Consider the following 13,122-nt stretch of genomic DNA (forward strand, 5'->3'; position numbering starts at 1 on the left):
TCAGCGGTGTGAGCAATGTAGCTAGGTCAACCTACGTGTTGGGTGTAGACCAGACCTAAAGGTGCCCCGCTTTGGTTTTAATCATTCAGAATTGGAGTGATAGATGTCTGTTTTCACAGCACAAAGCACATGTCCAGCTATCACACGTGGGTGTAACCCGTGGGCCTAGACATTTACAGGGTCCTGTCAGCTCGCTGTGCTCTGTAAGGAATCAGACCATCAGGTGATACAGAGCTCCAGACACCAGCTAATGGAAGGTGCCCAAGCCGAAGATTAATGTGTTTGGCACGTAACCTGACTGATCTGTTGTCGCAAATGGAAACCTGCACCTGACCTTGGGATGCTGCAGCTAGTAAAGCAAGGGGAAATATTTCCCAACTATCTTGTGCTTCACCTCGGCAAGTGCTTCAAGATGCCAGCAGAAGAGACTGCTGTCCGGCTGGCAGAGTTCTTGCTCAACCCGGCAAGATAAAACGCTCCCACTCAAATGGACTTGGATGGTGATACCTAGTCAGATGTAATGGCACAGCTGAGAGGAAGTGTGGCAAACTCCTCCATCTCGGCGGAGCGCAGAGCGAGAATTGTAATAGAAATGTGACGTGGTCTCTTGGGTTCCCGGGGTCTAAAGGAGCAAGGGCAGAGGGGAAACTGCTGGCTGGTCACGCTCTAGGGAGAGAGGGAAATTCTCCCTCCAACTCCTCTGCTCCCCGCCCCCGAGGACGCCAGAGGGAAGGAAATGCCTTGAAAGATTTTTCTGTGCGAGAGGGTGGATTTTAAACAGAGACTCTGACGCTGGGGGGACACTTTATATCCACTGATGCCATCTTATTCCCTGCCATATTTAGTGCTGATCAGAGGCCCATTCTCAGCCTGCAAACTGCAGGTTGGGGGATGCCCTCCAAGTGACACGGGGGGAGCAGCAGCTCAGATGAAGGTCTCAGCGCAGCCAAGCGAGCGCTGCCCTGAGAAGGAGCGGAGAGGGGACAACTTAAACAAAGGTGGGGGTCTTCCTTTGGGAAATAAGGTGGTTCAAGTCAGACCCATCAGAGTACTCTGCCAGAAATGCCCACTGCATCCCGGTCATAGTGTAACCCTTCTGCCAGGCCGAGTTGATAGCAGCAAGGGCCGGGCTCAGTACACAGGGGTTCCCTCTCATCAAAGCAAATGCAAAACTGGCTTGAGCCCCCACCCAGTCACCTGGGAAAATCTTACACACACCCCTGGGTGCCTCAAAAAGGCAATACTTCCCTTCTTCCAAGCATCTCGGTGTAGCAGAGAATCTTTAGTAACAGGAGGTAAACGACATCAGCATTAAATTGGGAAAACACCACAACTAGGGTTCATCAACCAAACCATGAGCAAAGACCCACCCCAGCAAATTGGACCACATCCTTTCCCTCGGGTTCTTGAGTCCCACAACCCACACCTTGAGTCTAGCAATCCAGAAATCACCCAAAGTCCAAAAAAAATCCAACCACCCCAAAAGTCCAGCCTCCAGAGTTCAAAAGTTCATCTGCAGAGTGTTACTCCCCAGTCTGGGTTAAAATGTGTGGGTGGAGAAGGAAAGAGGTAAGGGGCACCTTACATGACCTGAAGTTGACTGCCCCACAGCTCTTCACTCTGATCCACTCCGCCAGCTGTCTCACAAACCGCTCTGCATCTTCAGGCTCCCCGCTACTTGGCACAGTGATTTCAGCTCTTCGGTAATTTCAGCTTGGAGTAGCAGGAGCCTTAGTGCTGCTGCACTATAAGGCCAAAGTGAATTCAGCACAGTACCTCTAGCTAGACTCTTAATAGGCCCAAAATTAGCTCTGACATTCCACAGTGGAGAGACAGAGGTGCAACTGGTGTTTCAGGCCCTCACAAAGGAGCCCACACCACCAGGTACTAATACCTGTCTCAAGCCTCTCTCAGTTCACAGAGTTTTGGAACCCATGACCCTTGCCTAGCGAGTGCTACTTAGTTGATGGCGAGTCCCTCCACCATAACAAAAGGCCAAGTACAGTTCCACTGTCCGTGATTCCCATAATCAGGGTAATAACAATTTATTCTTCCTGCCCCAATAACAGAGACACTGGGGATCCCACAGCAGCCAAAGTGACCATTTGGGCAGCTATGGCCTCATTCTAGGTGGGGTGGGTGTGCCTATGCAAATGAGATCTGCCCCTGAAGTTCTTTTCCACAACTTGCCACACCTCACCACCAGATGTCAGGGTGGAGCTCATCCTGACTGCTCACAATAGTCTCTCCGGCTGCGGGTTCTGGGAGTCTGGGCAGTCTGAGGACAGAGTGACCGGGCTAGCCAGGGGCTGTGTGCTTTGCTGGGATAGCAGCTGGAGGTGGGACAGCTTTCAGAGCAAACCTCAGTCCTTGCTGCCCCACTCAGATGAGCCATGCCATGTCGCTGATTCCTGGCTTGGCCTGCTCAGAGGCACCCATCATGACTATATGATCCGCATGGCTGGGCCCAGTGATTTCCAACTGTCCCAGCACGTAGCAGCAGCTGGCTTTTCCAGGTGTACTGTCCTTGTCAGGGTTAAACCCCACTGTAGGGGGATGAAGGTTTGGCTTTTCAGATGGTCTGCTAGCCCTGCCCATGGTATCGGAGGCTGCCTCTTCCGACTCCATTTCTACTGCAAGCTGAAGAAGAAGACTTACCCTGCTCCCACTGACGTCAGTGGTAGAACTCCCAGGAGCTTCCACGGGAGCAGGGGCGAGTTCTCGTTATCCCAGGGATCAGGCATTTTTCTCAGCCTTGCTTGCAGCGCAGCTGGTTGAGCAAATGTTCCTAAAATATTCCAGGTATTTTGACAAACTCAGGATCCCAGTGGCTGGTCGTTGTGGTGATGGGGATTTGCGTCTTACACGTTAGGGTCTGATACCCTACTGCCTTACCCTTTGTTTGGCTATTGACACCCGTGGCAAACCTGTACAGCCTGTTCGTGCTGTATGCCTGCCTTGCACAGGTGTAGATAACGACAGAAGATGCGAGGCAGTGGAATATCAGGCCCCCGCGTTTTAAACTTGCTGCATGGTTACCTCTTTCTCTGTATCATGTATTGGTCATTCAAAGAAACATGCCTCTGTTTCAACCTGATTTTTTCTGTTTCTTTTATTTTTACCCCAAAGGGGAGGCATTGCAACACGAACGTGAGGGTATTTGTTACTGGTCCTTTTTTTAAAAAAAAATCTTTCTTTTTCATTTCAGCATTGGTTGGAGTTTACAAAGTCTGTTGTGAAGCAGATGAGAGGTGAGTGTTGCATTTACTGTGCATCTGTATGAAGATGTCCTGTGGAGACTATGCATGCTCCCCTTCATTTTATAAGCATTTGCCTCTGGTTCAGAAACTTGACTCGTGTGGCTTATTCCCTGTGCATCACCTAGCGAGTGTACCCTTCTGAGTATCTCTGTTACGTTGACAATGAAATAATTCTCTCTGGGGTACATTTTCATTAAACCACCCTTTTTGTGCCAATGTAAGTATGTCCATTTTGCACATGCAAAATCTGTGTTTGCTTGAACAAAACAGGTAACTGCATGGAAAAATGATTCAAGGGTGCAAATAACAATTTGCAAGCCCACCTGTTTTGCCCGCACAACAGATACAGTCACATGTACTGTCGGCACAGCCACGGAGCCCAATGAAAACCCCCTTTGGAAATGCCCCGTTATTCCTTGAGTTGTGTTTTAGAGATCGTGCCCCCCACCCCAAGCTGCCCCTCTGCTCCATGGGCCAATGCAGGAGGAGCCATGGGCATTGTGTGGTGGAAACCCCATCCCCTCCCTGTCCACCTCCATTGTCTTTGGCATCCTGTTTGTAGGGTGGAAGCCAAGTGTAGGAGCACAATGACTGCTGTCATGAGCAGCCCTTGCTTGGCTAAGGTGAAGGTGGGTGGGGATCATCTTTCTGACCCTTCCCGCCCTCTGTGGTTGTGAAGGCTTGCTCACAGTCTAGCCTATAAAGTGTACATGGGGTGTGTGTGTGTGTGTTGGTAGGGATGGGGGGGGGGGGGCGGATAAACAGGCCATTCAGATTTCAAGCAGTGTCCTCCATGTATTCTTAGGTGTCTAGAAACACTGAAGGACTCTAGATTGTTATTTACGCCACAATCCTTGCGCAAAACAGGGGGGCAAAGGAGGGCTTTTAGCTTTCCCACTGAATTCTTTTGCCTTTATGACAAAGGGAGGTGCTTGAGGCCCATTCTTTCTCTTGGTGCATGGGGAGTTGTGATCACAACTGCCCTTATTGTTAATGAATGCTCTGTCTGTGCTTTGGGGGGATATGCAACTGAGGAGCCAGATCTGGTCCTGAAAAAGATTTGAACAGCACCTTTATTTGAGTTAATAGCTGAGGAAGACACTGGTGTATTTGCTCTCAATGGATACAATTCAGGTGACCGTAACATTGTCATTTTACACTGCAGCCCAGCCTCCCTTCACCATGTGTTTTCGTGTGAAGTTTTATCCCACTGACCCTGCTGCTCTGAAAGAGGAAATAACCAGGTAAGACTGAAGCTAGTAGCCATGGAATGGGGTTTGCGTTGGGTGCTCCCAGAAGGTATTGTTAAAGGTCAGACACGCTTGCAGCTCCGCAACCTGAAAAGTTTTGTGTCTGTTGTGAGTTACAGAGCCATCTGTGTAATGTCAGATTTTCCTGAACAGAACCAGTCAGAGTGACCCACCGTGTTCATGTATAAAGAAGCATGACAATACTGTTACTATACACTGGAAGCATTTTATTGGCTTGCAAAGTCATCCCGCCACAGCGGATGTTTATCATTAGCCGTTGATTTAAACTCACTAGCTTGAACTTCCACGACAGTCTGTTAAGAAGATTGAGTTGCCAGAACACCGCACTTAGAGTGTACGTCATAATTATAGCAGGAGCCTGAGGGTCTGTCTACGCTGCCTTGTAAACCTGGGTCTGTGAGAGCTGGGCTTGCAGACTCGGTGTTTCTAGGCCTGCACTTAAGCGTCCACCCTGCACTGTAAATCTGGGCTTACGATGCTGGACCCAGGTGTCTCAGCCGTGCTAATGCGTCCACACTGCACTGCGCAGACCTCCTGACTTGGGTCTGTGGCTTGAGGTGCATCCATGCTGCAAAATAAATGGGCTTCACAGCACGACTTGGGCTCTGGCCTGTCCCACTAACAGGGTCCTAGGACCCAGATCCTGAGCGCTTGCTGACCTGAGTCAGGTTGTCTTGTGTGTGGTTGGAAGTGGGGCTTAGGTTCAAACCAGACTCAGAACTGGGCCGTAGTGTGCAGTGGAGACATACCCACAGTGACTACGATAGCTATGATCGCAGAACAGGTTCTACTCTAACCCCTGGGTATTTCAGTTCCTTTTAACTTTCACCTTTGAGGCTGAATTTAGCCACGGTTGGTCTCTGCTGAAAGGTGACTCTGTTGCTCTGTAGTTTGGAACAGCAACAGTGAATCTGTGGCGATTCACCAGTCCCTCAAAGGTCTCTTCACTGGCTGGGATGGTGGAACACAGCTACCAAGCTGCTGATCTTCTGGGGGTGGGGAAAACCCCGGCTTAGTTCAGTCCCCACTTCATAGTCTGCTCTGAGGAGGGAAGGCGCATGGCCTTGGCCAGTAGGGTAAATGTGAGAACGTGGGGAGCGTGGTTCCAAGCTGCAGTGATTGAAGGAACTGGTTGGATATTTCTTTTTGTGCTGCATTGGGGTATGGGGGTGACCTGATGTGATGGAAATGTTTGACACAGCTACATTTGGGCACCTGATTAAGATTAGGACCTCCTCCTCCCTGCAGATCCTAAATAGCGGGTGCTTTATGGTCCTTTGTGGGGTGCAGTGGTCCAACTTGTTCCCCTGGAGGTTCAAGGTGGGAGAGCAGGCCAAGTGGTCATGAGATTACACTTGGGTCAGTGGAGGACAGGGGGTTGACATATGTTTGGGGAGGGGGGAGAAATCCCATGTGAGTCATGCCAGTCCTGTCGATGGAGGGAAGGAGGGAGGGCTCCAGGTGACAGCCAGGGAAGGGGATGTGAAACTCTCTAGTTTCACTGCATGAGGCGTGAGTTGTCTCAAGGCTGCTAAGAACCCCTTCCCTGCCCCATCTGCCCCGCCACACCTCACGAGGTTTAACCAGTGATGTGCGGAGGCAGGTTCCCAGCGCTCCCAGCAGGGGGTTGATTGAAGGGATGCTTTTCCTGTCGCTGGTGGAGCTGGCCTCTCCTGGGCTCTGCTGACTCAGCCCTGACAGAGTGGTCTTGTCCCAGGAATAAAAATGCCGCTGAAGAGAAAATATTTAGGCAGTTTTATCTGGAGATTTGTTTGGCATTTCAGCTTCGTTCGGACAAACCTGAAGGAAACCCGAGGTTTAAGCGGGATCAAATCTGGGGAATCCAGGCCTCTCTTGGGTTGACTGAAGCCACTTGCTCCAGACCCAGCACAGTTGATGGGCCGCTACTCCTGTGTCTCCGTGGTATGCCTGGCTGTGGAGCAGAGTGTTTGACGCTCACAGGTTCACGCGTCTAGTGGTGGACTGAAGTGTTTGTAAGAAACCTGTGGCCTTTGAACAGCAGATGGGGGAATTCCTGTCCTGTGGACACTGATGAAGTCATGGGACAATAGCAGCATTTCCCACAAGGTCTGGCCACAGGACGGGAATGATGAACATTCCTGCAGGGCGGGAGAACCAATGTCCTCCTTCTCCCTATGCCAGTGTATGAAACATCTCACTCACGGGGATTTACATTTTCCCCACCCCTAGTTCCCCATGAATCTGAGCGCTGGCTAGGCATATTTCAGAGAGAATGTCAGTGAGCTGGAATGTTGTCAGAGCGTGATGCCCTCCCGCTGCTACACGCGTGTCGGAGTAAAGCTGAGTCGTTTATTTTCAAGGCAGGGCACTGGATCCTCTGACAGCATTCCATTACGGTGACTCCGTTTCTATCATATCCAATGACTGATTCAGATTGAATCATTTTACCTGGTAGATGTTGGTGCACTAGAGTTTGAATTGCTCACTGTTCCTGACATGCTGCATTTAGATTCACTTCGGGGGCGGAGCAGAATCCTATTGTTTGCCTCAGCCAATCCGACATGAACTCCCCTTAAAAAAAGTATGGTATTGATGTAACTAAGCTGGCTGAAGCCTGATTGTTTTTAAATTGTTTTCAGTACTTAGACTTTAGCTGCCCATCCAGCCTTGCTGGCTGCCAGACATTCTGTTAGGGGTAATTCACAGTCATCTTCAGACAGTCACGCTTTATCTGAACATCGTTGACTCTTTGTACAAAATGTGCCTGATTCTAGGTGGGCCATAAATATTAAAATTCTCTTGCGCCTGGAAGACCAATCTGGCTCGGTGGCTGCAATGTCTCATTTGCAATACTGCTCAGGTAACAGTAGATTCGCTTGTGACATCCCGTTCAGATGACGGGTCTTTGGCGGGGGGTCGATTGCACTAAATGCTGATCCGGAATTTATCACCACTGTTTAAAAGCAATGGGGTGGAGTTTGCAGAGCGGTGAGAGATGAAGTTGGCTGGGTGTGATTAGGACTGCAGGGAGGTGAGGAAGCGCTGGGTGTGATTAGGACTGCAGGGAGGTGAGGAAGCGCTGGGGGTGACTTCAGAACAGGGGAGGGGAAGCTAATGCCAGCGGGTTGCATGCGGGAGTGCAGAATTTGTCACACGTGTCCGTGTAGGCATCAAGAAGGGGGGTGGTTTGGGGCTCAGCATGTGGATTTGTTCCCAGATTTTGCTAGCAAATGGAAAAGGAAACATGCCTGAGTTAGCCACGCTGCCCATGTGGTGACACCGCCCCCAAACGCTTTCACATCTTGGCTTGCTGCTCTCTTGGGATGTGTGTAGGAACATTCAGCACGGCTCTGTTCACACACAACAGGTCACAGTGGCTGCGAACCCAGAGAGCTGAGCTTTTCACGCTAGAATTTGCTGTGGTAGTGGAGCGTATTGCCACGAGCTACTGCAAGGTGGTGTCCTTGGAAATGCTGCCTTTGGTTCCCGTTGTCTCCAGTCCATCATAGAAGACAGAGCTGGGAGAGATCTCTTAGGCCATCGCTAGTCATTTTCCAAAGGTCTCATCAGAGGAGCTGTTAATCACGGGACCAAAGATTTCCTGCTTTGTTTCTTTGCCTTTCGAAGAGGGTGGGGTGTTTCCTGCTTTCCAATGCTCAGGATTCACTCCCAGATCTAATGACCTGTTTAAACACGCCCTTCCTGAGCCCCCAGCAGGGCTTGTTATTTGTGGCCAGGGCTCTTTGTCTAACCTTTTCATAACTGGTTCTGTTAGCCTGACTACCTCCTTGTCTATTATTTGCAGCAAATTGATGGCCAATGCAGGCACTGCTCTGCTTCTTCTGCTTAAAAGATGGAGCCAGATGAACAGCCCTGCTACTTGCTTATTTCCACTGCACGTCCCCTCGAGGTGTTTGTTCTTTGTCCGCTGTATGCACTGAGGGAGAGCTGGTTTATTTCCAGGCTTCTAAGAAGCGATAGGAAAAGCAGAGGGGGGAAATGCTTATGAGTAGCTGGCAGTGTCCCTTTAACTCTAACACGCAAGGCAGTAAGGGCTCAATCCTGCTTCCATGAAGCGAATGGCACAACTCTCCTTGATTTCGATGGGAACAGGTTCTAGAGGAGCACTGGCTAGGCAGGGAGGGAGCAGGAGACGGCGTCCGTTCCAGACTGTGTGATTGTAGGAGCCCTACCCTCGTTTGTGCCCTTTGTCCAGCTGGAGCAAACAGAAAAACAGGCAGGCTTGTTTCAGGAGCATGTCTTCGGTTCTGGGGTGTGAAGTATTTCCAGACGTGCAGTTTTAATAATGTAACTTACAGCACGCGGCTATCAGGCCAATACAACAATTCCAGAACTGGCTAATTCTGACATTTGTTCCCCATGATTCCCCTTTCTCCTTGCCACTTGCACAGTGTTAACTTGCCTGCAAGCCAGCTGTGAGTCCCTTCCACTCTTCATTCCTGCCTGCTACAAGGAAGGCGCACCTGTTCCCAGATGCTGCAGATTGATAATAAGTCAAGGAATGGCAAAAAGCCTGTCCCACCACCTGAATGCGAAACAAATGCAGTTGTCAGTGCTGCGCTTTGAGGTGGTTCGGATGCTCAATTCCTGCCTTATAATCTTGTCTTTTTAGAAGGCTGCTGTAAAGCAGGGCTGAGGCAGAATGAGATGGGGAATTGAGAGCTGGGTTCAGTAAATTGGACTCTTCCCAGGCAATACATTTAGTCCAAAGACCTTGATGAATGCTTTTTGTCATCTTCAGAGAAATGGATGTTCCTCTCTTTCTGTGCTGCAGATCTCAGGTGGGGGGAGGGGAGTTATAGTATGATGTGGAGTTTATTAAAAAATGACTTTAATTTTTTAAGAGGTCTTTGCAGTAGGCAGTGTTTAATATGCTAAATATCCTCTTGGCTCTCCAGAAAGGAGGGTAGCACAAATGTTAATTGAGCACATTGGAACAGGACAGCATCATTAACAAATAATTCTGCCAAAAGCAGCTATTGGGTAGAGTTGTTTACAACACTGTCCACTCTGTCCAAAGTGTAATTACTCTTTCAGACAGAACAAATTCCAAACACACATCTGTGTCCTAACAAGTTTGGAAAATAAGGTGTCCAAAGGAATTAGGATTCGCCGTGAGAGAGGGTGAAGTTGACAGGAAAGAGAATATAGAGACGTTGGTGAGACATGTTTCAGTTTCAGATAAACAACATAATATATTTTGCATTGCAGCAAAGGTGAGAAATCTTCAAAGCTGTTTCCAATGCCTAGTTTTCCCTCCTTGGAAATAAAGGGGAAATTGGTGTCAGCATTCTAGCACCTGAGACTTCGCTTTTTTCCCTACGTCATGAAACGTTTGGCTAAGACAACGTGTAAAATCAGTATAATATCAGCTAGTGGCAGACTAGACCCCGTCCTTGCTGGGGGGTGGTCTCAACAATACAGTAGATGTTTTCCATCGCTTTCTACTAGGATCTTAAGCACTGAAGCTTGCAACACCACTTCCATCTCAGAGAAAGGGATAAGGAACCAAAAGTGTGGAAGTGGGATGGCAGGGCACTGCTAAAGTGTGTCAGAAGCTTTTGCAGAATCTATTGTTTAGCTCTGTTTAGTTTCACTTTTATTGTGGTTCATTTTAAGATCAATTGGATATTGGTCTATGGTTCCAGTGCATGACTGAGTGTGAACATTCCCTGCACTGGTGCGCTGTGACAGAGGTGATATGGAAAGAGTCGGGTGTGGAGAACATTCTTAGCCGGCGAAGGCTTCAAAGCAAGCCTCTCTGGACCCAGGCATGGACGCTTGCAAAGCCGGGGGTCTCCTTTATCAAGGGAGCGAGTACTGAATTAAACTTGGGTAAAGGTGCCTGTCCTGTGCGCTGGGGTAAGGAGATGGTGACCCAGAGATGGCTGGATCCAGGCTACAGCCAGCGTTTCCATGGTCAGTGGCACATTGGAACAGCTGGGCTCTCAGCGGACTGGTACAGATGAGAAGTTGAACCTTAGAAGCTACCATTAGTCGCTGCTGTGCTTTAATCATTTACAGAACACAAGTAAACAGCCAGACTGATTGCACGGATCCAAACCTATTTAATGGGAAGTACGGGTTGGGGATGTGTCCACTTGAACTACAGATCTGCTGGCTAAAGAGAACGGGGACAATTTCGTGTTTAAATGGCTTCTACATACTCTGGGCCCATTTCATACCATACCCTCTGGGGCTGAAATAGTTTTGTTTTATTTGTTAAAGTGAGGCTTCTGTAAACTTTATTGAACATCCTAATTTCATGATTTCCTGCCAGTGAATGCAATCAAATCCTGAACACAGGTTTATAAATTGGAGAAACAACATTTGAAAGAGTAAATGTGAGAGAGTTTTTCTTGACTACATCCCAGATCTAGTCAAAAGGAGAAAAACATTTCGGAAACAAACCTAATTTAAGAGAACTGGGGCACGAGTCTATTGCAATCTACCTGACAGTGATCAGAGTATTCTGTGGAGATATGTATTTATTTCCTGCACCTAAGGAAACAAAAATGTTGAGGGTCAAATCTGCAAAATGACATGTTAAGTTGTGTATGCAAATGTGATCAGGTGTCTGCAAATAGATCACTGTACATGCAAATGGGTGCGTGTGAAGACACCCATTCTGTGCATTCAGATGCATATTTTGCTATGCAGTTACCAATTTGCACCCGTCAGCTTTTAACTCGTGCATATGAAACCTGAGTACCTGTTTTTATTCTTTAGAAGTAGCCCTTACTGACTAATTTTCTTGTCCTACATGTGTATGTTGTAAAAGAACCTGAAATTGCCACAGGTGATGGTCGACAGACTGCTGATGGAGCAGAGGACATGGGGGGTGATGCTGGGATTAGAAAAGTTGTTTACTAGCTGCTGGCATAATAGATTGACGAGGGGTCCTTTTGCTTTTTTAATTTGTAGATGAAGGTAGTGCTAGTTAAAGGCATTAGATTAACAGCCCTGGCGAACGAATGCCTCCATTTCTGTATGGAGTAAAACCAGGGACAGCGGCACAAGCTGTTTCCCCTTTGTATCCTCAAATCACGTGCGGTTGCTGAGTGAGGTAGCCGCTTGTCTTCTAGAAATTACAAGACCACAAGACTTATTTCCGTATGTCCTCCATGGTTGCCAGGTGGAGACAAAGCTCAGTGGTCACTGACGTGGGCTTGATTAGACTCAGTGACCTGAAGGTGGAAGGCTCTAAATCCCTCTGCTGGTCCCCTCGGCCATCTGGTGTTTTTCCCACCGGCATTTGAGGAATCATATTGCACAGGCCTCTCTGTATGTCTTTAAACGTTAAAGATGGATAGTCAAGATCAAAACCAAGTTCTTCCGGAATTAGGTAGGCTTTCTGGAAGGGCTAAATATATTCCAGCATTCATAGAACCATAGACGTGTAGGGCTGGATGGAACCTCAGGAGGTCTTCTAGTCCAGCCCACTGCATACCATCCCTTGGATGTGCTCTTTCTCTGGTGTCTGGCGAGCGAAGACCTTGATTGGACGGACTCTGGGATTTTGCCCTCTTTTATATGGTGTATTTGAAATACTTCTGGGCGCAAGATTATGTACCTTTTGCTTTTGTATTAATAAACTCAATATATTTTTCTTTAGAAGGATGGGTTAGAAAACAGAAGATGTACAATAGAAGATGAGATCAGCATAGGAAGAAGGATTCTGGAGTTCTATGCCTTTCTTGATAATGTTCAGAATTAATGGAAGCTTTTCTTGTGCTTCAGGGAGAGACAAATAAAACCCATAGTTCTTATCTGAAAGTCTGAGAAGTTAGTATCCTGAATACATGAGCAACTCTTTCTGAACCTGATTGCCAGCCCCCATAGTAGAGTCAGACGAGCACAAAATCAATCATTTGTAAATAGGCCATTCTTATTTGCTGAGCCTGTTTTAAAATAACTTCATATCCAAAACACAAGCATTTCTGCTTCTATAAGAAGGCGCCCCGAATCAACTTTCCCAGATACAATTGATTTGGTTTTTGTTCCAGGTACATTTGGGGAGAAACAAAGAAGTGTCCAGGCATAGATCTCAGACAGATGCATCTGTTTGCTCTTTTTTAAGAGCCACTTATTTGATTTGCAGATTTTATGTTAACTCCTAGCAACTGCAAAATTTTGCAGTCATTAGGTCTCACTTTAAATGTGAAATGGCCGGTGACATCTCTCTGAACAGCGATCGCTATTAGGTGGGCATGGTCATTAAGCTGTTCCTTCGGTATTCTATTTCTTTTCTGTAATGCGAGATCAGCACAACATCTGCAGTTGTCAGGTATAATAAGAATTGAAATGCAGGTCAGATTTCTGCTTTGGGGAGGGCGGGGTGAAAACTTGGCCAGTTAAGGCCACCGAAGATTTAACCTCTTGCAATTAATATAGCAATCAGGGGGCGGGGGAGGGAGGAGCAGTAGCACTTTGTGTTACTTGGAGTCTAGAACCAGACAGACTGTGGCTTATTTCCAAGATCACGTGATCGCATGTTTTGATGACAGCTTTTGCTCCGTCGGCATAGCTACTTTCTTACAGGTATGTAAATCTCACACTCCCACTGTCTTTGGGGTCTGGTGACAGGC

General features: G+C 47.9%; 1 protein-coding gene across 6 annotated transcripts in view; it reads left to right on the forward strand.

Annotated features, from left to right (window-relative positions):
• Nucleotides 1-13,122, forward strand: part of FRMD5 (FERM domain containing 5) — a 319,313-nt gene that overhangs the window by 219,732 nt on the left and 86,459 nt on the right. For all 6 annotated transcript variants that reach the window (XM_043523262.1, XM_037910121.2, XM_043523261.1 and 3 more), the window contains exons 3-4: nt 3,209-3,251; nt 4,426-4,504. In XM_043523262.1, coding sequence (XP_043379197.1) covers nt 3,209-3,251; nt 4,426-4,504 — 122 coding nt within the window. The remainder of the gene's footprint in view (nt 1-3,208; nt 3,252-4,425; nt 4,505-13,122) is intronic.

The sequence above is a fragment of the Chelonia mydas genome, chromosome 10 (genome assembly GCF_015237465.2).
Source record: "Chelonia mydas isolate rCheMyd1 chromosome 10, rCheMyd1.pri.v2, whole genome shotgun sequence".
NCBI lineage: Eukaryota > Metazoa > Chordata > Testudines > Cheloniidae > Chelonia > Chelonia mydas.